At 27.3% G+C, this 25939-nt stretch overlaps 1 protein-coding gene, 1 long non-coding RNA gene and 3 pseudogenes across 6 annotated transcripts; all 5 read left to right on the top strand.

Moving 5' to 3' along the window:
- Nucleotides 1-25939, top strand: LOC145181752 (leucine-rich repeat-containing protein 23-like). 4 transcript variants are annotated; one of them, XM_090071334.1, is made up of 11 exons: nt 1-134; nt 588-717; nt 1340-1452; nt 1581-1632; nt 10244-10351; nt 12630-12723; nt 12876-13143; nt 13375-13451; nt 13601-13716; nt 25452-25494; nt 25741-25939. In XM_090071334.1, the coding sequence occupies exons 2-10, from the start codon at nt 622-624 to the stop codon at nt 25479-25481; spliced, it is 954 nt and encodes a 317-aa protein (XP_089927460.1). In that variant the 5' UTR covers nt 1-134; nt 588-621; the 3' UTR covers nt 25482-25494; nt 25741-25939. The 4 variants fall into 4 exon arrangements, with proteins under 4 accessions (XP_089927460.1, XP_089927459.1, XP_089927461.1 ...); XM_090071333.1 differs by having other exon boundaries at nt 25462-25494; XM_090071335.1 differs by lacking the exon at nt 10244-10351 and having other exon boundaries at nt 25462-25494.
- On the top strand, nt 6824-8490 carry LOC149879014 (uncharacterized; annotated as a pseudogene).
- Nucleotides 8922-9663, top strand: LOC149879015 (uncharacterized; annotated as a pseudogene).
- On the top strand, nt 14728-23016 carry LOC149879016 (uncharacterized). The gene is made up of 3 exons (XR_016446813.1): nt 14728-14749; nt 20670-22649; nt 22800-23016. It is a non-coding gene; the product is annotated as an uncharacterized LOC149879016 (long non-coding RNA).
- On the top strand, nt 15676-17926 carry LOC145191647 (uncharacterized; annotated as a pseudogene). Its single transcript, XR_016446966.1, has 3 exons — nt 15676-16016; nt 16293-16365; nt 16679-17926. The product of XR_016446966.1 is annotated as an uncharacterized LOC145191647 (transcript).

Consider the following 25939-nt stretch of genomic DNA (forward strand, 5'->3'; position numbering starts at 1 on the left):
GGAAAAAGTAGTTCAAGCTTTAAGTTCTGAATTTCAGCAATCACTTTTGTTCGTTGAATCCAAACAGCAGCATCCGAAGTGCCATCATACGTTTCAAACATATCAAACAATCTCATACTTGGTTCCATGGCCCGGTTAGCTTGTAGTTTTTTCTCGCAATCAACAAGTCACTAAATAGCAATAATTTTCTCTTCTCACTAACTCTCCCTTTTTTACAAATTTTCTCCTTTATATATACCCCATGCTTTTCCCAAAATATCCTTCCACAAACCGTCATAAATCACCACAAACACATATTTACAATTCTTATTGGTAAATCTATTAAAGCTATTAAATCCCTAACGTCATCAAATGTTCTAGAACTTTCCGAAATTACATGCATGTATCGACAATTATCGAAAAGCACGTGTAAATTATCTGATAATTGTATATAATAATTCTCTGATAAATGTATTTAAAATACATTTATCAGAGAATTCAAACTTTAAATTATATGATTACTTTTATTTAGTGTCTCTCTTGTGTGTATACAACCATTAAATAGAATTATAATCTTTAACTCACTGTTTCATTTAATTCCTTTATAGGCAATAGTGTGTAATAGTAGTCTTTAACAAGATTATGTCAAATTCTTCTGGCGGAGAAGAGGAAAATGAGCAATTAGAAGAAGAATTTGATGGTTCACCTGTAGAAAAGGTCACTCAGAAAGAAGAAGAGGTTTCTTTTAAATGTTAATATACAATAAGTATACAGTACAACTGAGTCTCAAAAAAAAGTAATAAAGTTTGCTCACACCAGTACATAACTTGTACTGATACATTTTATGACTTGCTCACAAGTCATACTATCAATAAAATTTTTGTTGAGATAGCTTGAAAGTAGATATCTATAAGTTTAAATGGGTGACTCATTCTAAGTTAATTTTGGAATATCCTTAAATTATTTTCTAAAAAGCCTAACTTATTGGAGGTGCAAACTATTTAATTCTATAAAGTAAAACCTAGAAAGAATAGATGGATAGAATTTTAACTACAAAACATGTTGTCTTTTTTTTTTCTGCATAGAACATAATCAAGATTAATAATAAGTGATTTTAAAAATTAAATTAATGTTCTTTAATTTATATCCACTGAAATTTTAGCCCTATATATCTATAATTCTTGATTGTTCAAAATTATTATTTTCTGTTTTTGTTTCTAACTTTATATAAACTAATTACTTGAAGGCTACATCAAAATTATGTTTAAAAAGGTTTTTTTTAGGCTTATCTCTAAATTTTACACCTACATAAACTTGTATTTATTTTGTGTAAGCTGTTGTAGCAAGTGTTGGTTTCTAGGAAGCTCATGTTGTCCCATTAACAGCTGAGATAGTATCCTCTTGTTTGTCACTTCTTTGCAAGATAGGGAATGGGCTTGCTCATGCATATGCCAAACTAAATGTTAGCCAAAGGTATATCTTGAATATCTTGTGTGATTAAATTTAATGATAAATAATGAAGCATTTCAATTTAAAATTTATTACCAGTTATATCATTAAAGTTTTTTGGTATGTATTTGAAGATCACCAATTGTTTTTAGATCTTTAGGAGATATTTCTATTTTAAAGAACTTCATTTATCTGAGATATTTGGTAAGGATTCATTTTATAAATCATGAACCTTCTGAAGTCTCACATATCAAATCATCTATCATGTCACACATCACAAATTAAGTTGATGTTTATGACTATTGTTCACAAATTAAGACAAATCAAAGTTTTGTTTAGAACACTAAAAGCTACTTTTTATGAATTAGTTAGAAAGCAGCATATCCAATCTAAACCTGTGATAAATAAGTCCATATTGATTTCTAATAGTTGAGAATTTATGTTTTAAATAAATTCTTTAAGGTATATTCCAAATGACTCTTAAATGCAAGATGAAAAATTGTTCTCATCTACATGAGAAATCAAAAATCTAGTTTTTAAAAATTTTTGCTTGAAAAAAGTTGTTTAATTTATGTGCTAATTTATAATAGAAAATTCAATGCTGTTTTGAATATAGAATTTTTTCAAAAATAGTCTAATGCCACTTTTCATATTAGCTTTTTCATATGGGAGGTTTTTGATGTTGCAAACAAAACTTTAAGCAGTCATAATTTTTTTTTTTTGATTTTATCAATCATAATATGAAATATATGTGACTGGGTTGTACAATTGGTTGATTTGACATGGGAGTCATTCAATTGGTTTTCATAGATATCTATATTATGTTGCATCAAGTAATTTTGAAAACATTTATAATAGTTCCTGTCTCTACTCTTTTTAATTTTGTATTAATTTACTTAGCAATTCTTCAAGATTTATTTAAGTTTCAAATAAACTTAGATGTCCACCAATCATTTTCCCCAAAGTTTGTTACAGAACAACTTCAAATGGAAAGCAGATGATAGAAAAATTTAAATGATAGTTTAAATGTAAAAATTAGTAAAAAGTAAGGAAAATTAAAAAAAAACAACAAAAACAAACAAACTGTAACAATAATATTAATTAAATTGAGGCAATAACTATTCATGTTTTTGAATAGTTGTAGAAATTTAGGTGGTGTTGGTTATTCAGTTTGGCATCTTGTAAAACATTTGACTAGTATTTCTGAACTTTGTCAAAAGATAAAAAATCTGATAGAAGCACTATAACATACTCAGTGCAGTCATTTGTTTAAGTTGATAACCTATAAATTCTCAAGTGTTGAAATTGAAATAAGTTACATGTGCAAAAATGACATTTTCTGTATAATGGGGAAAAGCTCACAAGAAGTCACATGAATTAACTTGCTAAACAAAGCATAAAAAAAGTATAATTAAAAACCCAGTATATTATAAATGTAATGAGATCTGTACAAAGACCATTTAATATCACCTTAACTACACTATGCTCTCAGTTTTTCATTTTTCTGGCAAAAATATGTCTTTGAAACAAAATCAGAACATTGATGATTTAAATTACCTTTTTAGGTTATATGGGGAATTCACTTTTGTAAAAGTGTTTTTTGTTGCTTACCAACTATTAAGAATAGCTCTAACTTTTTCATTCAGTTCTATCATTTTCTTACAAGCTATGTGCTTAATTATCACAAAATAAATCAATGTGCATGCCTTATTCCAACATAGAAACATTAGTTAAAATGTAGGAAGTAAAACATTGTTGAACACTTTTGAAAATAGTTTGTCAATAGTTTGTAAGTTCAAGTGTTTTTTAAAATAAACCACCTAAATAGATTAAGTACTGATCTTTCAATAAATGGCAAAAGTTTTGTTTTTGTAAGCAAGTCGTATAATTTCTTATACTGTATAATCATTCCAAAAATTAGTAATTCTAGTGAAATATTTTAATGTTAAGGACAACTTCTTTTTTAAATATAGGGGAGTTTGATGTACCCTAATGTATGTAACGTAATATAATATATGTATGTGTATGAATGTGTATGTATGTATATGTATGCATATGTATGTATATGTATGTATATGTATGTATGTATATGTATGTATGTATATGTATGTATGTATGTATGTATGTATGTATGTATGTATGTATGTATGTATGTATGTATGTATGTATGTATGTATGTATGTATGTATATGTATATATATATATATATATATTTATATATATATATATATATATAAAAGGTATATATACATGCATATATGCATGTATTTACATATAGTAGCAATCAAAGTATTAGGACCACCTCTTTTTTAATTTCTTCTTGCTTTGTAACTTTAAAATTTGCTGTTTTAAATTGATTAAACCTTTAATAGAAATCATTAGTTTCTTTTGGGTCTAAGGGAAAGAAGTGTGTTCAATGTTCTGTAGTTCTGAAAAATTGGTTTTAATTACCATCTTTAAAAAGAAAGTATTTGTTTTTTGAAAAGAAAATTCTGGTTATTTGATTAAAAAATTATTGACTAAACTGCTTTATCAGGGGGTCACAAGCTTTCGGAAAAGATTGCCAAATAAAATTTTTACAAGTATATTAGCACTAAAGTTTGAAAGTATTAGGCGTAATAACAAAATACAGGTTCACACAATTATAGTAAAGTTAATTTTTTATCCTAAAAGTATAAATAGAAATTCAAAACTAGTTGCAAATACATTGTACCAAGAAGAAGTTGGTTATGTAAATTTTCAGCTATCATTTAACTTCTACAGTTGTTTTTTTATTCAGCTTTATAATAAAAAAAGATTGCACCTGTAAGTAGATCCAAGGTGATAAATTCTGTCTGAAGTAGATGAGTAAATTCTAATGGTGGCAAGATTTTCCAGGTCTATAAGTTCACAAGGTTCTGGCATTGCTAAATCTTTCTTTTTAATAGCTATTATACTTTACTATGTAGAACTTCTCAATGTAAAACCATAATTTTGGGTCTATTCACTATTAAATTATCTTCTGTTAAAGGTTCTTGCACAAGTTTTATTTGAAATCTTTTAAACCACATCCATCATATGTTTTAAGTTGAGAATTTTGCCACAAAGTACCCCCAAGTGAAATATACAGTGGCATTATTATACTCATCTTTCCAAATAATTTTCTTATAGTGTTAGACAACCATTTATGTTTCCACTTAAACAAGGTACCCGATCAGTCCAGATATCAAGTTTATCTCAGTTAAACTTTTTATTTTCAATCCAATTTTTAAAAGAATATTAGTTACTATTGTAGTGCATGTATTAATTTAAATCTAATAAATTCCTCAATTACTTCAAATTTCTCATTAATGGTCTGAGCAAAATAGACAATCACAAGATTAATCCACAGTCAATGAAAAGTAGCTCCAGCATGAAAATAATGTCTGAAATATCTTTTATCAAATTGTCAATACAGTAAGTAATATATTTTTTGACAGTTGAATATTGAAGATTTTCTAGGTAATTAACTTGTAATCTAGCATTTTAGCATTTTTAAATAACTTATAATGGTGGTTTTACAATTTCAATGTCTATATATGCTTTATTCTATTTTACTAACATGAAAGCAATTTCATATAGTGTAACCATTTCATTTTTAAAATTTACAAGTTGTTACAAAAACTCTGGTGTCCCAAAATGGATCTTACTTTTTGTTCAGTTTGATTTGTCTCAAATTAGAATTCAATGGATACTTTCTTTCAATTCAAAAGGTGCATGCAATTTGTAATTTTACTCAATTCTGAACTTTTTTACCGCAGAACTTTTTTGAACTTTTTTACCTGTCCACATAATAGGCAATTTGTGATTGTGCATCATGAAAATGTATTTATTCTTCATCACATACTTCTCTTCTTTTAAGTACAGTAATTTTGTTTTAGCAGCTACAAATTCAATCAAATAAATTAATTCTATTTAAAGTTTATATAGTATTGCATAATTAAGTGAAAAAGATATAGCTAACAAATAGCTATGAATATTAAATCTGCTATAATAGCATATTTTTATTTGTGTGTTGTGTATGTGTTCTTTAGAATACAACAAAACAGATGTTTCAGTTTGATTTCAAGTAATTTAGTTTGTAGCGTTTAACTTATTTGATTAAACAACAACACTAATATAGCCTTGCACATATTTAGTTGCTTCAATGAATGCTGGGACTTGGCTGAGCAACTGACTAGATTCATAAAGTAGAGTTTACTGAAATGGCAGATGTGTGCTGCTTGCCACTTGTTTTGGGCCTAAATGCTAAATTTGGCAAGCATGCCAGGGTTCACTGTGCTAAATGTTTTAAAACTTTAAGGTTATAGGCTTTTCTAAAAAGTATAGAAGAAAAGACATGTTTATTTTTGTGCTATTTCTGTTAACATTTTTAAATATACAGATAATTTGTGTGAAAGAACATTAAATCATTGAAAATGTCAGATTTTAAGCTGCTTTGCAATTAAGATGCATTTTGGTAAGGTTCAGTTTACAGAAAATTGTTGATTGCAACAAAGATATTTACTTTTTTTTCAACAAATCTCCCAAAGAGTTCTTTGGGAGATTTGTTGAAAACTTCACTTTCACACAAAACTGATGATCCACAGTGCTTATTTTATTAATTACCTAATTATTGGTACAAGACTTTAATTGTAAAAAACATGATAATTTTAAAGGATGGCACAAAAGTTTCTACACAATAAAAAACTCAGCTTCATTTCATTAATGAAAACGTCTCTGTAAACAAAGATTGTTATAAAAGTATTTTACCAATTTATAAAGAAATTATAAATAATAAAAAGTTATTTCCTGTGCCTAAAAATGCAACTTTGATGCAAGATAACATATCTTTTGCAGGCTGTCAAGTTGTCATTTTCATTTTTTTCATTTTTTTCCTGGTCTTTTTTGTTATATCATTTCTTTTCTCTCTCTTTTTTTTTTTCAATTTTTCCAATTTTCTCAATTCTGTCTTTTTTTTTTTTTTTTTTTTGTTATTTTTTACATTTTAAAGTTTAGGAGTTTTACTCATTGTTGAGATATTTTTCATAAAAAGTTCAGTATTAAAATTTCCAAAAGATGTGAGACATTTTTCATTTAAAAATTTTAACTTTTAGAATTGCATACTATTTTTACTATAAAACAATTTTTTTTATTTAAAATATCAATATTATTGGGTAGTATAATATTCTTTTAAATATAATTTTTGAATAATTGTGTTCTTTGTTTTCTAAAATTTTATTTTTATATTAATATTTACTTTATTTGTTGAGAAATAAAATTCAAAAACAAGTTTTTAAGTAAACCAGAAAGCAGTAGGTGTAAAGTTTTAGTAAAGTTACTAATTTAAACCTGTAATTATTTGTATAAAACTCTTATACAAAATGGTTAAATGGACTGATGTGTGGTTAGAAGGTTGATATAAATCAAGTCATAATCAAATAATGGGCTGAAAAAAAAAATCTTGCTTTAAGACATTGTGATAATATATTAGTACTATTTCAAAGGATGTTTCCAGATTGTAAGATTTGTCAGGGTTTTACAATGAGTTGCCATAATGCTTCATATATTTTTCAAAATAATTTTTGACCATTGTTAGAGAAGTGACTTTGTGTCAATATAACCTCAAGCCCTGCTGCTTCATTTTGATCTTTGATGAAACTACCACATAGCAGCGAAAACAAACAGATATTTTATTACATTTTTGGTCAGAAGAAGAAAATCAAGTTATCACAAAATATTTAAATCTCATTTTTCTTTGTAAGAGCAACAGCTGAAAATGTAAAAAAAAGTTCAGCATCCTTATGCCACAATGACAAATATAACTTCCACAGGGTTGTCTTTTTAATATTTCAACAGATGGTCCTAACAAAAGCAAGGTTATTTGGAAGTTGTAAAATGAGGAGCTTTGTGGCAATAATTTTAATGGTTTATTACTATATATAAGTTGTACTTTGCACACAGTGCATAATGGACTTTGAAAAGCAATTATGGTTTTAGGTGAGGATGCAGAGCAGCTAGCATTTAATTTACATGCTTGGTTTAAGGTAAAGAATTTTATTGTTAATAATAAATTTATTTCCCTAGTTACAATAATACAATCCTTATGTATTATTGTAACTAGGAATTCCAGGTCTAAATGATTCCAGGACTCTTAAAGTTCAGTTTGTTTTTTTTTCTAGGGAGGTCAGAAGTTCCTAAACATTCCTGGAGCCATTTTTTAACACTTCGTTACAATGGAGTCCAGGTAAAAATAGGGATTCTTTGACTCTAATTCATTTTAAAAAGCACCTTGCAGAATTGAAGATTTCAAAAAGTTAGAGTCCATTTTTATTGAAGATGAAAGTTGGTTCCTTCGCTTTGTCTGTACTAGATAGCTTACTCTCTCTGTTACACTTGTAAAAGTTCTCTTACAATAGGAAGATTCAAAGAAATATTTTTTGGAATACATTCCAAAACAAAAAAAATATAAAGAGACTCTGACAAACAAAAAGTGTTTTGTAAGGATTCAGAAGTGTCTAAAGGAAAATAAAAATGTATTGAATTACATTATTGTTTTTTTAGATATTTATGTTTTAAAGAGAATAAGATTGAAAGAAGATTTCAAAGAAGATTAAATTTTTGACTTTTTTTTATAGGAGTTACTTGTGTCTTTTAAATTCCTTATTGGTGCTGCACCCTTGTTTGAAAAATACTTAATGATATTCCAAAATGAAGGATCACTTATTCATATCTTATTTTATAAAATGAAAAACCTTTTAATATCTTTGATGAAGCTTTCCTTAAACCTGCTGTTGATGAAAAACTTACTAAAAATCTTTTAAAAATTGATTCCTCATATGCAAATATACATCTTCAAATAGATAAAATGGATTTTGGTGAGGAAGCAAAAAATCTGATTAGTATTTTGATGTTGTTGATACTTGCAGCTTTTATTTGAGAGATAATATAATCTATTGTTAATTTGATTAATTATTTGAATTTACAGAAAAGAAATGTGATTATTATTCTTTCCAGTTTTCTGTTTGTTTCAATAAAAAATATCTAATTTTTAGTTTAAAAAACTTTCTTGAAAAAAAAGAAGATACATTTGCTGAGAACAAATAAGAGATGGATATATAGTCATTGCTAAACGCTTACAAAAGAATCTTCCTCTTGATTCATAGCTACTAAAAGACTTGACTTGTTTGGGTCCTGAAATGAGATCTGAACCTTGTACTGTTAATGCATTTGAGTAAATAACAATTATGAAGCCACACGTAAATGAGAGGGAGGTAATTGCTTTTATTTAATTTTAGTGTTAACAAATTTTTCTAGAAGTTCTTTCACAAAATCATTTGCACTTTAGTTTAAATTTTAGTTAGGTTTTAATATGCACCTAATACAGTTATATATACTTTTATGATTGTAAATCAATATCTGGTGTTTTGAATAAAATTATTTCCTTGATTTTTTTTTAGGTATCATTTGTGAAGGATGAATGGAAGTTATACCAAACAGATAATGTCTTAGGAGACTGGCATATAGATTCAAATACAAATAAGTTAAAAAGTAGTAGACCATTACTGGGCTAAAGTGTTCCAAGGTAATACTGAATAGGGAAAAACTAAGTATGGATTTTTTCATAAAGTTGTTAAGAGCTGTTTAACACTTCAGAATGGAAATGCTAGTGTAAATTAAAGTTTATCAAATAATAAGAATGCATTGACTTCAGAAGAGTAAAATTAAATGATGAAACATTAATGGCTTTGAGAATATCAAAGGAATATGCAAGAAGTTGCCAAGGTGCACATAATGTTGATATATTTACAAAAGATATTGTTCAAGCAGTTCAAAATGCTCATAGAATTTACAGGGTAAGAAGAAGACTGAAGAAGAGGAAGAAAAGAGATTTAAAAAAGTTCATGAGGAAGAACTTATTTATAAAGAGAAGCAACACAAGGAATTTCTCCAAAAAATTGAAAAAAATAAAATTAATCTTAATGAAAAAGAGCAAAATCTAGAAAAAGATGAGAAAACTGTGAAAATGAAGTTTAAACTTACTCAGAGAATGCTGAATGAAGCAACTAAGTTTATGCAAAGTACAATCAATAAAGAAGATATGATTGCTATTAAACTTGCACATATCAACAAACAAAAAAAGTTGGGACTAAACATTGGTTTAAAGCAAAAAAGTGAAATGTAAAGATTAATCAATCGTTTTAAAAAATCAAAAGAGATTATCAACAAGTTGCAATATAATTTTGAAAAAAAGTCATTCTAATTTCTTTCTTTTTTTTTTTTTTTTTTTTTTTTTTTTTTTTTTTTTTTTTAATAGTTTGTAATTTTTTTCATTTTTTTAATGAAGTTTTTTGTTTTTTCTCAAAAAATAGTATCATTTTTTTTTTCATTTTTTTAAAAAGTAGTCACTTGACAGCCTGCTCCTATGACTGGCCAAAAATATGTTCTTCATTCTTTTCCTTGTACTTTCTTGTATTATCTTAACCATTACCATTAAAGCAAGCTTTATCCACAATCATACCCAAAATGTTGGTTTTTGGAACTGCCACCTAAAAATCAGAAAATTGACCGAAAAAAACCTATTTGCAATAAAAACTATCAATTTCTTACAGTAAATTTTTATATTCAGAAAAGAAATATTGATAAAAAAGAGATGTAATCTTTTTGTGTGCATATCATTACATACATTACTAATGTTGCATACATTACATATGTTGCATATGTTGCATACATTACATTATGTTGCATACATTACACACATTATAAACATTACTTGCATTACCCACACTTATTAAATGTTTCATAATTTTTGGTTCAGGATATAAGTGAGAATAAGATTCAGGACATATCTCCACTGAATTATCTCACTCATTTGCTTACTTTGAAAGCTGATAAAAATCTCTTGAAGTCAGGACTGTTAAATGAGGTATTCAATTTATATTCTCTTAACTTTTAGGTTTTCTGATACTTATGATTTCTTATGAAAATTCTGCAGATTTTTTTTTTTTTGAGCATATGTTTTTTTTTAAGCAATTGTTCCAAATGTTATTACTTACAGTTTTGTTAACAACAAAAAAATGTTGTATTTGTTTGTTGCTGTCAGAGTTAGGTTTGATTGTAACTGTTTATGTTCTCATAGTGTAATAATATAGTATAAATATTTTTCTTTTAGTTTACATAATGAGTGATTAGATTTAAAAGTAAAAATATGATATTTTTTTATTTTGTAATCCCACAAAAAAGAGTTTTAAGTATTTAAATTTGAATATCTTTTTTTCATTTTCTTAAATTTGTGTTAAATTTATACATACTTGTTTAAATAAATAATAAATAATGGCAGTCTTAATTATTTCAAAAATTTAAAGGCTTAAAGAGAATTACAGTCTGTTAGTGATACATTGCATGGATTATATAATTGTATGTAGCTGTCTCTCTGGATCAATTTTATCATTCAATTAAGAAATAAAATACTTAGCAATTCAAGATTGTTTTTGTATATATGTTTATACACAAAGTGTATTATAAATAATAATGTAAATTAGAAAGATTCTTCCATGCTTATTTCTAAAAACTTACCATAAGTTGGTGCAATATACTGCTTTTACACTATACAGTTTTTCTTTGAATTGCTAAATTGGGTAATACATGTAACACTTTTGTGAGTTTTTTTTTGTAAATACTTAGTAAAATATTTAGATGTTATTATCTTATTGCAAGGTGAAATCATCACTGATTAGATGTTTTCCAGCATAGATCAAATTTGTTCTTTTAAGAATAAATTTGGATTTGCCTGTCTAGACTACATTTAAATATTCAACCTAAGTAAAGCTTTTATGTGCAAGAGCTCATCGTAGTTTTTTGAAAAAAGATTTTCTAGACAGCTAATCTACAATTCAAAACTATGGTTTTCAAGCAACATTGTACAGTTTGTTCAAAAATATCTTTAGTATGACTACTATTTAAGCTAGATGTTATTTCTTAGGCTGTTAATCTCTTTTATTTAGATGCTAGTATAGTTGACTTGTTTATAGGTTTTGATAGATTATTTATTATTGTTTACACATATTTGCCTATCTCTAATTGAAGTTAGAAATACATCATTTGTCTATGTGACTATTAAAGAAATGTTTCAAGTGATAAATTGGATTTTTAAAATCTGAACACAAACAGCTTAAATTTCATCTTTTATAAAAGAAAATTTTGAAAGTATAAATTTTTCTTCATATTTAACAAAAAAAACTTATTTGGATTATTATTTCTTTAGTTTTCTAGTTCATTTTATCTTGATACTGGTGAATAAGTTATAAAAACTACAAAGAAATGGATTTTTGAAGGAAAGATAACAGTTTAATTTTTTTTACACTTTTTGTGACCAAATATGTTAAAATATTTATTGCAAAATATACTTTACAAATATGAAATGAAAATCAAAGATTTTTGAATTAATGATTTCTAATATAAGTTTTAATTGAACATCTCATGGCTAATAAATACTTTTAAAATTTAACATTAATTGATATAAAAAGTTCTCAAAAAATTAAGTGCCCAGAAACTTCAGCTGGGCAATAAGTACATTTCAGTTTTTGATTACATTTAGAATGTAGAGCTAAGCCGGGCTCTGCAATTGAAAAGTACTCAAAAGCTAAAATCTATCTCATCAAATACACTATCAGTAGAAGGAAAGATACTTAAGTTAATATCAAGATATCACCTCGAAGTTAGTAAAAAAAATTAACATTTTTGTGTTTTTGTAATACAAAAAGATTATCTAACATTAAAGTTTATATGAGATACATCATTGTAGGCAGCTCTTTCAGCATTTTATTAAATATCAAGAACAAAGAGATAAATTGAAGTATGTGCAACATGACCTGAAGGTTCAATTGGCAAAAACTAAACCAGATAATCAAGTATTAGATATTAAGAAACAAGCCCATTCATCAAATTCACTAGCAACTCATTAAACTAATTATTTAAAAGGACTGCAATATATGTACAATTGTTATTGTACATTTATTATTGTTATACATTTAGTAATGTATGTATGTATGTATATATGTATGTATGTATGTATGTATGTATGTATGTATGTATGTATGTATGTATGTATGTATGTATGTATGTATGTATGTATGTATGTATGTATGTATGTATGTATAATTTTTTTTTATTAATATGAGTGCCAAGTATATTTTTTCTTACAGTTACCATACCTGCAACATATTGACTTTTCCAACAACCAAATTACTGACTTATTTGGAATAAACCACCCATTAACTGAGAAACTCAATCTTAATGGTAGATTGTTAAATTTATCAAAACTGCATGTTCACACTACTATGTTCAGTTTATGTAGCTCCAGAATTGTATTTGTGTTGCTGTATTATCAAGAAAAGTTTTATTTGAATGATTCATTATATTTTAAATTTAGCTAACTGATATTCTTCTAGGAAATGAGGTTTTTGAAATATCTGGTTTTAATCCCTCAAAGCTAACACAAGTAACTGTGTTAGAGCTGCGCAGAAACAAGCTCACAAGTACAAAGGGTGTTTATCCCCCAAACTTAAAGATGCTGTATTTAGCTGAAAATTCAATTGAACAGCTTCAAGATTTGTCTCAACTGACACACATTAATACACTTCATCTGCGAAATAATAGAATATCAAAGTTAGATGGATTTTCTGAAGATTTGAAAAATTTACAATATCTTAATTTAAGGTTTGAAACCTTTTTAAAAAATTTTTAATTTTTGGCTTCAAAGTTTTTTTTTATTTAAAATAAACTTTGTAGAGTGTAAAAAAATGTCTTATATACATGCTTACATAAAATGTCTTATATACATGCTTACAAAAAATGTCTTATATACTTGCTTATATAGAAAGGAGCTTATATAGAAAAAGGTATTTTTCATAAAAACATTTTTTTTTTTGTTTTTTCGTTTTTATATAGAATGAACAATATCAGTGAAATAAATGAGATAAACAAGTTAAAGTGTTTACCCATGCTGCGAGCACTTATTCTTACAGGCAAAAAAAATTTTTTTTAAATTAGTAAAATTGATATATTTATAGACTTTTTATATATCCTAAGAGTCACTATTATTATCATCATAATTATATTGTTGCTGTATTTTTGTAATGAGTAATTTGGTTTTATGAGACATGAACTATTGTAGATAACCCAGTGTGCGATGAAGAGTCTTATCGCATTGAAGTGCTAGTAATATTGCGTAGGCTAGAGAGGTTGGATCAAGATCCTTATGCAGATGAGGAAAGGAAAGAAGCTGAAGAAGTAAAAATTATTTTTTTAAAATGTAATGCACCATGATTCTAAGAAGTAAATTTTTTAAATAGTTATGTTGCGAAAAAAAAACAAAGTTATTATTGAGAATTGTGTTACTATTTACTCAATAACTCACAATCAAAAACTGTCAAAAATCAATAACTCGCAAATCAAAAACTGAAAGAAAAAAATGTTTGTAGGAAAATATGTTCACTATTCAAATATTCAGCATTAATTTTGATTCTAATGAACTTATGAATATTGATTAATTGAAATGAATTTTTTTTTATTATAAGAAAACTTTTTGTGACGCGAGAATATTTTTCACTTTAACAAAAAGTACAACAGCGTGCAAAAATTTGAGAAAAATGCTTTTTTAAAAATTTTTTTTTAGTTATAACTTTTTTTTTCTTTTTGTCCAATTCAATTGAAACTATAATAAAAAGTTAATAATATAAAATGAAAAATTTTTTCATAAATGTATTTTGAAATAAAAAATGAAAAATTCTTTCATAAATATTTTTTGAAACATAAAATGAAAAATTTTGCTCAATCAAAACTTTCCAATTTTTATTTCAAAGTACATTTATGAAAAAAGTCGATATCTTTAATTTTTCCCTTTTTGAATATTTTTCGTTTTAATTTTTAACAATTCTATTAATATTAATTCAGTAGGGTGACACAAAATTAGTAAAAAAAAAAAAAAAAAAAACTGCAGTAGGTTTTCCAGTTCTACCAAACATAGGAAGTCTACAAAAAAGTTTTTGATGTCTGAGTGTTCATGGTTTCTTTATGATGTCTGTTTATAAAAACACACAGAATCTGTTTGAGAATGGTATTCATCAAATGATTTCTTAGCTCTAGATTCATTTAAGCATTTCATTCAGGTAGTTAGCAATCTTAGTCTGACCAATCATTGCGTGAAAAAAAAAATTAATTTAATTGAAAGCTTTGTTCATAGTTTCCATAATCAGGATCAAAGACAGAACATTAACTTGGTAGTCAGGTTGCTATTTGAATTAGAGCATCCCGCCATCGCACAGTGGCTCAAAATCCTTAAAAAGTGGCAAAAAAGGAAAAAAAAAAAGTCTTTTGTTTCTAAATACAAATAACTCTTAATGATGGTAAGGCCAGATGCATAACAATTTAAAACTTTTTTTGAAGCCATTACAAGGTTGTGTATTAATTTGAAGCACTTTATTAATGCTTTTTTTATGATGGAAAAAAAACAGAAATATTCGATAAAATAGTCAGTTTTAGAAATTTATTTTATGGAAACATTGTAGTTAAAGTGTTAGTATTTTTAATTAATTTATTAAAATTCACAATGTAAATGAATGATTTGTTTCTAAAGATTATTAGTTTTAAGCTATTACTCAGCATGAAGAAAAATATTAGTAAAAAATTTTACGTTACAAAACCTTTCCATTTTGCCGAACTGGCAACGTTGTACTAACATGAAATCTAACGCAAATAAAACTTTAATACAACGTTGTGTGCCAACTGGGACATGGCATTGGATGAACGATTTTTTGCCGACAAGATGTCTGTATTTTAATTATGAACAAGCATGACCTTTAGTTCTGTGAAGAGTTATTCTAATCAGAATTCAAAATAAAACGCCATTTGTAACAATCTAACCACTCAAAATTAACCATTTACACACTAAAAAATGAAAAGACGCCAATGCCCCTAATTTTCCGCATAACTCCACGCTGATTTTAGTGTTTTTGAGTACTGTCAGCAATATACCATTTAATGGAATAAAATTTACCTGCTCTAATTTGCTCCAATCTAAAATAGAGCTTTTATAATTTACTCGCTAAATATTATATTCATATATATATATATATATATATATATATATATATATATATATATATATATATATATATATATATATATATATATATATATATATTATATATATATATATTCCAATATATATATATATATATATATATATATATTCCAATAAGCGATCTTCTGACCTACAGACAAGTGATTCAATATTCATATCTTATTTTTAAAAATATTTATGAAGTAGCAAGTATTAGTTCTCCAGAGATAATTTCAAAAGTGACAAATGAGTTGATCAGTCTGTGGAGTAGAGTAAATCCTAAGCTTCCTCTGATCCACGAGAAGTCAGTAGCCAAAAAAATTTCTAGACCCCTTAAGAGAGTTTTATCTGCTGAAGGAAAATGCAAAAATGCACACAAAAACAAGGAATATATTGATTACAACTTTGAGCATATGTTTGATTTGTCTTCTTGTGGTTGTGGACTTCCAGTAGTAGCTTGCAATAATAGGTTAGGAAAATTGTTAATTTCATTTTTATATGCAATACTTCTTTTTAGTTTGTGGTAAACTTTATACAAATAATTGTTTTTAACTTGATATGATATTTTTTTATAAGTTAAATGCTAAATTAAAAAGATTGTATTGGATAATTTTACATAATTTTATAATTTTAATGATGTTTTTGTTTTCAGTTTTTCTGTAATACTTTTTTATAAAAATGATATTAAAATTATTCTAATAGATTTTAAATATTTTTATAATGCATGCAATTTTTTTATGCATAGATCTGTTAAGCATAAGAATCCTTTGGATTGCAAAACAACACACTTTGCTTGTCTCTGTGAAAGCAGCAAAAAGGTAAATAATTTTAATTTTAAAAATTAGACTTTATTTAATTCTTTAATCTTAAGTAGTAATAATCAAATACACGCCAGAGTGAAAAAATAGTGTACTTTTCTTCCATTTCGTCAGCAAAATACTTTATTTTGTTTTATTGTTAATAATAAAAAAGCCTAAGAGATGGTTTGAACTGTGATTTTCTTAAGTGTTTAGGATATTGTAAAATATATTTGAAACTATTTTATTGTATTTATTCTATTCTGAGTTACTTTAACAAGTTTATTATTGAACTGAATAAACACCTTGTTAAAAAAGTTTAAAATTGTTTTAGGTACCACCATTGGATAGAGAATATTTAAAAGATCAAAAATTGAAAATTGGAATAACAGGAAGATTTCAAATTGGTACAGTAGATAAAAAAAACAGCTGCCAGAGAAAAAAGAAAGCAAGAGAGAGAAAATAATGAGCAGATAAAAAGATGTATTAAGTTGCCTGCTGCAAAATTCAATGTGATTCCAATCTGAATACTGAGTTATTTGATAACAATAATAAGTTTAAATCTGATCCAGACTTTTCTATGATTGTGCAAGTTGAAAAAAATTACACTCATTTAACAAATTTGGCAAAAGCGGTTTGAAATAAGCAATGCTGCAACAGCTGTATTAATAGACTATAGTATTGTAAAAAAATTTAATAAATCACAAATAATAACTGAAAAAAAGATTTTTGAAAAAAAAAAAGAATCAGCACTATCATAAGTTCTAAACACTTAGCTGATGTTAAACAATTAAAGGTTATTGGAATTGATGGAAAAATTGACAAGTCTACATTAGTACATTCTGTCAGTTATAACACTGATGAAAATCCTATTATTGTTGCTTCAACCAAAGAAGAACATCATCTTACATTTACAGAAGAATATGCTCCAACAGCACAAAATTATTTGACTCATGTAGTTATACTTAATGGAACTGGCGCTACCATGGCAAACGCTACTGCAAATGTTTTAACAGAATACAATAGTGTTAAGAGCTTAGTCGCTGTTATTGTAGATAACACAACTTCTAATACAGGTGCAGATAACGGTTTGGTTATAAAACTCAAAAAAATTCTTAAAAGAAGTTTGTATCTTTTAGGATGTTTGCTTCATCAAGTTGAACTTCCACTGCGACACATTATATGTGAATTAGACGGAAACACAAATATTCCTAAGTCTTATAAGGGGCCTATTGGAGATGCTGCATCTCATCAAACTCTTCATGAACAGCTATTGGTTGAGTTTGTTCCCATATATTTGGAAATAGAGTTGTTTGTTAGCAGTGAGGTTACAAGCGATCTTAGTACAGACTAGCGTATGCTTTATGAGTACCGTGTGGGTATCTCAAAAAGTTTTATATCTAAAAAATTTCTTGCAAAAAAACCTGGACCAATTTTTCATGCTAGATGACTAACTCTAGTCTTCAGAATAATGATGGTTTATTTTAGGACTGATAAACCATCTCCTGAATTATTAGTAATAACTAAATATATTGTTCAAGTCTATTGTGTAATGTGGTTTGCTATTAAGCGCTCAGGAAAATACAAAGATGCTTGTCAACTTCTGTACAAAACCATTCAATTAGTCAAGCTTCAAGACAGCAGGATTCAGAACATTGTTTTTAAGAACTACCAAGGAAATACATATTGTCGTTTGCAAGAAAATTTCCTGTATAATTTTTTTATAATTCATTTATATATATATATATTGATTTTCAAAATACTTGTAGCTATTAAGCTATTATGTAAATGACAATAAGATTGTTAAACTATTGATAACTTTTGTGTGTTATGTTATAGATAATATGTAAAACATGAAAAGAATTGATCTTCTTCAAAAAATCAAAGAGCTAGGTTTTAATAAAGTTAATCTGCTTGAATCTTTGTTTAAAGAAGTTTTAAATGTTTGTAACCTTCATGAAGATGACTTCGATAAATCAGAGCTTACCAACTTAAAGAATAAGTTGTCTGTTTTTAAAGCAAAAGTGGGAGCTAAGTTAGATAAGCATAATAGAAACTATGACAGATTGATTTTAAGAGAAGATGTTTGGCTGTAGGTAAAGAATCAGAGTTATTTGTTAATTTTCTTTATGCAATCATTCTATTTAATTTTTTCCCGATCTTGTTAAAAGAATTAAATTTAAAGAAGGTCCAGGTAGAAAAAATAAAGTTTGGGAAAATCTTAGTGAAAGAAGCAAAAGAGCTAAAATTGCCCATTTAGCTGAAAACAATCACGAAGCATTGGCCTTAGCTTCTTTAAAAAACGCAACAACTGAATCCAACATTAATAGAAACAATTTTATTTTTATAGTAAAGAAGGCTTTGTACCCAGATAAAGCAAATGATATTAGGAATAACATGTCTATGCTTGAACCTGTTAAAATGAAAGTTGAAGATGCTCTCAGCCTAAAAATTCAATATGATCTGTCCAATGAACAATACCAGATAATCAAAAATAGCTCCTTATTATAAAATGCAAACATCTATCCGTCTCTTCATAAAATTTTAATGGAAAAAAAGAAATGCTATCCTGATAATATGATTTTTTCAGAAACATCTGCAGTTTGCTCCCTTCAATCTCTTTTTAATCACACACTGTGTAGAATCTTGAGTCTAAATAGTTGCAACAAAATATTTTCTGAATTATTGGTTAAAGATATCAATCAACATAGAATGATGCATTTCAAAGGCGGTTTTGATAGAGCGTCTAGCCAGAGTCTGTATAAACAATATTAGATACAACTCTAGATGAAGTTATTTAAAATGAAGAGAGTATTTTCCAAACATCTATTGTGCCTCTTAAACTGACTGTTGATGATTCAGTGATATGGTACAACAAAAAACCATCTAGTACACATTTCTGCAGACCAGTATGTTTGCAGTACAAAAAGGAAACAGATATGCTAGTTAAAGAAGAAGAGGAACGATTACGAATTGAGATTCAGAAACTTAAACCATTTGTAGTTTAGAGTCAGAACCGGCTGAGTCATCTATGATGATAGCAAGTATAATTTGGATTTGACTATGTTTGATGGAAAAGTTGTTAATGCACTGACAAGTACTACCTCTTCTCAAAGCTGTAATGTATGTTCAGCAAAGCCAGCAGAGATGAATGATATTAAATTGATTAGATCTAAACCTGTCAATAAAGAAGCTTTATCTTTTGGCCTTTCACCTCTTCACCTTTGGATAAGATGCTTTGAGTACATTCTCCATCTTGGATATAAATTGAAAATTAGGTACTTTGATGGTAATACTGCCAGAAGAGCCTTTGAGGAATCGAATACTTTCTCTGAGATAACTGGTGTAGATGTTGACATCATTTTTAGACTTAAAACAATTTTAAAAGCAGTTTGTTCAGGATATGATTTAGATCCAAGCTCTTTTCAAAATTATTGTATTGATACAACAGATAAAATTCTTTCTGAATATAATTGGTATGTTATTCCTCCAAGTGTTCAAAAACTTTTAGAACATGGTTTACAGATTGCCGATGCATTAGAACTTCCCATTGGAGTTTATTCAGAAGAATCACTAGAGGCTCTTAACAAAGAGATTAGAAATGCAAGATTAAACCATTCATGCAAAATTTCAAGGATAAATGTTATGAAAAACCAGTTTAACTATCTTATGATAAGGAGTGATCCAGTTATATCGAGCATCCAATTCACTAACCATAGATGTGAAAATGGGAAATTGCTTCCAGTAGAAGTTCTTTCTCTTCTTAAACAGTCGTGATTCTTTTGTGAAATTTTTTATTTGTAGTTAAATTTTCCATCAAAAATTAAGTTTTTCTATGAATTAAAATTTTAAATAGTTATAATAGTAATGCTCAGAGTAGATCTATTATATACTCTTTGTTGATGACTTAATTATTATCGTTATTATTTTTTTTGAAAATCCTTTAAATCTTTGTTTTTAGCAAAAGGGGAGGGGCCCGGTAATAATTATGGCTTAAATTTGGATGGTGGTGTGATCACGCCTGATTACAAGTTGGTGTGAGTTAAAAAAAGATTTAAAAATAAATTATGTATAATGCAAACTATTACTTGATTTAAGAAGTAAAATTTAAAAAAAAAATCTGCTTGCGCGTGTAAAATTTCATACGCGCGTGTTTTTTAGATACGCGCACGTTTTGCTGGTTGTTGCGCGTAAAAATAACTTCAAATCACATAATTGATTTTTAGACAAAAAAAAAAAAAACTATTAATTTAATATATATTAAAATACGATGGTTATATAATTTTTGCCGTTTTTTCTTTTGACTTTGAGTCACTGTGCATCAGACTCGGCGGGAATCTCATACGAGATTTACGAGATTTACGATGGCGATGCATCGGCTTATACGCAAATGTGCGCATTTGGATTTTTTTTCCATCGTAAAAATACGCGACCGATGATCAAAATAAAGTACGGTAATTAATCGGAAAAACCTTATTAGAATTTTAGGAAAAGTAAAATCATCGAAATTCTTGCGAGGTTTCTCGAGGTACGATGTAATTCGATGATTTATCACGAGATTTCACTGTAAATACGAAGTATTTCTAATAATACGAGGTATTTGATTAAATTTCGATGGTAATCTGTAAAAAGAGTGAATTAACCGTCAAAACCGAATTAGATTTTCGCAAATTCCCTCCGCAATTTAACACTCCATCGGAAATTACAGGTATAGTGCCCTAAAAAAGACAACAAATTTAAACTTGCTTTTAAAAGTTTGGTAGCAGTATTTTTTTCGAAATTTTTATATTTTTATTTTGTCTAGAATTTCTTCCTGGGGGTTAAAAACATTCAACTTTATTTTTACTATTTTATTTGTATTTAAAAATTGTCTATTTTTGGCTGGGTGCCCTTAAAAAGACAATCTTATTTATGTTGATATCTCCTTAACGATTATCTCAATCGTGGAGATATTTTTTTGTATTATCTGCTAGATATATGTATCTTGTAATATAAGGAAATGTGGAATTACTTTATTATTTTTCAAAATAATTAGAAAAATCATTTATTTTGACCTAAATACTTCATTTCTTAATAAGCATCAAAAACATCATTTTCTTAAATAGTTTCAGTATTTTTATATTTTTTCCTTCTCTTTATATCTTAAAGTTTATTTTAACATAGTTACAATTGTTATATCTTACGATTTCAATTAATAGCTACTTATTTTAGTGCAAATTGAAAAGAAAATAGACTTAAAAATCCAATTGTTTATGTGCTGCATTTTTACATTAAAGTGCTTGTAGAGTAATTGTTTTAATAGTTTAAAATGTTTATTATCATAGATAAAAATAAAAATGAAACCAAAATTCAGCTTAAGAGTAACAGCAAATGCAAGTTCTATAATAAAAAAGCCAAGGAATAAATCTGAAGCAGCTGTAAAGCAGTTTAACCGAGATGAAAGATACAAACAGATAAACCAAGCTGTAGAGTGGTGCAAAATCAATGGATTATTCCTAACTTATTAGTTTCGACAACAGAAAATGGATCACAGATCACAAATCCTTACTTGCATTTTATAAATTATTTGACAGACACTTGGTTGCAAAAAAAATACTTCGCCCTGTTGTTGTACTGAGCGATGGTCGCAGTTCTCGCTTCCATTATACCTTACCACGATTTCTTAGAGGAAAAGAAATACATTTACATATATCACCTCCAGACACTACTAGGGTAACATAACTACTTGATCAAATTAACAAGGCACTTCATGAACACTATGCTAATGCAAAAGAAAATCTGTTCAATCAACATCAAACTTTTATTAGAGAAGCTGTTATGTTGTCTCTTGCAAGTATGTGGGACAAGTGGGCTACACCAGAATTGATACAAAAAGCTGGTAATGTTGCACTTATGCAAAGTAATAAATTCCACCTAGCTTTTATGTTAGTCGAGGAAGCTGCTTTGTCTAAAGTTACTGATATTTCAACAGTTCTAAATAGCAAAATAAGTTCTCCTATATTTATGAAATGAAAAGATAGCCAAATGTATTGGAAAGAGAAAGCTTCAAACTGGAAAGAAAAATGTTTGTCATTGCATGATTACAGACTTACATGAAAAAAGCATCAATCTTAATGAAATACCAGGTTTTTTGACAATCCAAAAAATAAAGTCAACTCAAAGTAATGGTATGCACAAAGCAACTACAAGGGTAACTCAAGTCTATGGCTCCATGGAAGGTCAAGATGTGCTAAAACTCATAGAATCTATTAACAACTCAAAAGAAAAGAAAGTGCAAGAGACAGAAGGCTGAGAACAAAAAAAGAGTTAAGAAACTGAGTTGTTCTATAGATGCAAGGAAAGATGCATTTCAGACAATAGCATTTGCAAAGCTGCAATCTAAAACAATGTTCCATGTGTCGAATTGTTATGAAATTAGTATGTGGTAAATCAAAGTGCATCGTAGATGGTAAAAGACCAATTATGATTTTACCTAAATGTTTATCAAAAAAAAGAACCGCTGCAAAGAATTTATTTAGAAAGTCTAATGATAAAGAGGACAGTACTGAAGATTTGGAATCCAATAGATTTCATTATTGAGAATCTTCTTTATTATTCATTGTAAATTAAAGTGTTTTGTTTGTTGTTTTTGAGACCTTCCTCCTTCAAAAGTATAAAAAAATTGGAAAAAAAGTTAAAAATATATGGTGCCCTTAAAAAGACAAAAATATTAACATTTTAGCAGTGCTTTTTAAGCAACCAAAACTATATGTTCCTGTTAAACAAGTGAAAACAATTACTATTCTTATAAGGGCCCTATTCATAGCCTCTTTTTAGACTCTTGTTTACCGACTTAAATTAAATACTTTTTGTTTTAGGTTAAATATTAGTCATTTTATGTTCTCAATTTTTTTTAAAAACAATTTTTGGAACAAAATTTTAAAAAATTTTAAATTTCTGCACTATAAATTGACTTTTTCTCTGAAAGTTATATGGTCTGTTTACATTTTTGAATTTCCCAACTTTTGTTTAATGGTTTTCAAGATAAGTTATAGGCAATTTAATTTTTTTGTCTTTTTAAGGGCACTATACCTGTAATTGGAAATTAATTTCCGAAGGAGAGAAAACTGGTAAAGCTGTAAAAGCTGTAATTTGATTAAAGTTTTTATATTTAGTTCCTTGAAACCTATTAGCGATGGCACTTTTACTTACTTTGATATTAAAAAGTTACTTTTAAACAAATATTACTTTACATAACTTAGATTAAATTATCAAGTATATTTACATTTAAAAGTAATTCATTTTTTAAAAAGTAGCATAGTAAAAAAATAAATGTAAAAATTACATAAAGTTAATTTTAAAAATGCGTAACTTTTACTTGTCAAAGTAATTTATTATTACTAGTAAAAGTAATTAACATAAAAATGTTATTTACTTTTTCTTTGTCAATGTAAATCAATTTAAAGTAAGTCATGTGAAAGTAATTTACTTTAAAAAGTAATTTAGATTTAGAAGGTTTGCGAAATGTAAATAAAATGTAAAAAAAAAAAAAAAAAGATTTAATCTTTTTATTTTCCGTTATTTTACGATGGTTTGTGGTGGCTTGCAAATTTTTGCTGTAATTTTGCGAAAACCTCGTAATTATAGATAAATACATCGGAAATGTCACAATATTACTAGTTTACACTGTATATACAATTTATTGTAAAATAACGCGAAAATATCGTACGATGATGCGTAAATCTCGAAATATATCGGAGAGTGCGTGAAATTCTCCCCATCGGCCTCGGACTACATCGCACCTCTGATGTGATAACATTCCTCACCATCGTATTTCATCGGAGTCACCTTTATAAACTATTTCTCACATCGGAATTTACGCAATTTCCGATGGCGGGATACACTAATTTGAATTGGTAAACCTGAAACCAAGGCTTGAAAAGTTTATGTAAGATTATCGTTTACTGAAAGATAAATTAAGCATGGGAATTTCGGCCTTCGAAATCGACGAAACTAAACGAAATTCGTGTTTCAATTTCGGATCGAAATTGAGAACGAAATTTCGATTTTTTGGATTGTTTAATTTCGCGAAAAAATTTCGTATAATTTCGGGTCATTGAAAGTAACGAAATTGACACGAAATTAAACAAGTTTTAATTTCGAAATTCGTGAATTTGTAATGTTTAAAAATTTCGTCTTTCGAAATTCAATATAAATTTCGATACGAAATTGAAACACGAATTTCGTTTAATTTCGTCGATTTCGAAGGCCGAAATTCCCATGCTTAAGATAAATTAACTCTTGTTTTATCTTAAAAATAATTTATTTTTAAGATAAAACAAGAAATTGCTTGTAAATATAATTTAACCCGTCAAAATAGCATAGAATTCGACCAATACTTGGAAAATTACATGTAGCGATTCCTAAGGATCAAAGCAGCTGAAATTTTGTATTTAACCTAGTTAAGGGGGGTACAACAGGATAAGCATCGGCAAATGTTGTTCAACGATATTCAATTTTCGACCCTATTTTTTTCACCATAATTTTCAGAAATTATCTCTCTATATGATTCACTGAGATTCTTGTTAACCATTTATTTCTCTAAGTGATTCACTAAGATTCTTGTCAGCATTTATCTCTCCACTGATATCTATGATATTTTTTTTACAGTTTTGCTCTTTCGGCTATTAGAAACTGCTCTACCTAATGATAGCTTATAATTACTATAAAACATGTAAAAATATGTTATGCTTACATTTAATCTAACTTCATTAAAATGTAATAGAAAAAAATCAGGAATAAAAACTCTAAAATTGATTTAATAAAGAAATTTTTAAAATTCAAGAAGAACAAAATAATAATACATACTTAGCAGAGATACACATTTAGTTCAGACTTATCTAAAAACAAATCATGTTTAAGAGTAGAATTCTATTAGAGTAAAATTATACTCTTAGGATTTGTTGCTATCTTTATAAATAAAAATTTGGAGTACGTTAAACCTGACGATCTTGGTGTTACCGAATGCAATTAATTGAATTTACTCAAAAAATACCCTTTTCAACCAACTTTCTCATTTTCCTGCCATGTTAATATTTTTCACTTGGAAAATTTTAAAAGCTGTAAAGTTCTCTTTAGATTTACAATCAACGTGTTAACTCCGTTCAAAAGGTAGGTTATCATATCATTTTAATGAATGAATTTTCAACTACAAAAATTCTTTTTTAAACCAAACTCTATAAGAAGTTCTATTTGCTTTTTCCCGATGAATTGAAGTTGTACGATCTTGGATTTGTCTTTCGTATTGCATAAATAATCTTATTTTAATGCTTTTTTTATTCAGAAATAAATTTGTTCAGCATTTTTATTTCAATACTTAATTTGTATTGTTTCGTTTACAAAAAACTTTACTTCTAGGAAACAAAAGCAAAAAGAACGAATTCAAATATTGCAGATGAAACATTTCGTTAGAACTTTTTAAAGCAAAAGAGCAGTTTGTGATCAGTTTGTGATCTTTGTAAAAGTTTTGAAAACAACTATTAATGTTTTTTATACATTATAAAAGGATTGTACGAGGTTGTTATATTTTCCTTGAAAGGATTTTGCTCTTAACGGA

This window comes from Hydra viridissima, unplaced genomic scaffold (assembly GCF_058129835.1).
Source record: "Hydra viridissima isolate aposymbiotic clone 2 unplaced genomic scaffold, HvirCarnegie_v1 scaffold_14, whole genome shotgun sequence".
In the NCBI taxonomy this organism is placed as follows: domain Eukaryota; kingdom Metazoa; phylum Cnidaria; class Hydrozoa; order Anthoathecata; family Hydridae; genus Hydra; species Hydra viridissima.

Excerpts from the sequence above, each read along its gene's own strand:
- LOC145181752 (XM_090071333.1), top strand. The coding sequence starts at position 622 with ATGTCAAATTCTTCTGGCGGAGAAGAGGAAAATGAGCAATTAGAAGAA. Across the intron at positions 12,724-12,875 it reads TGAGAAACTCAATCTTAATG|GAAATGAGGTTTTTGAAATA; the intron begins GTAGATTGTTAA and ends ATATTCTTCTAG. Across the intron at positions 13,452-13,600 it reads GCGAGCACTTATTCTTACAG|ATAACCCAGTGTGCGATGAA; the intron begins GCAAAAAAAATT and ends GAACTATTGTAG.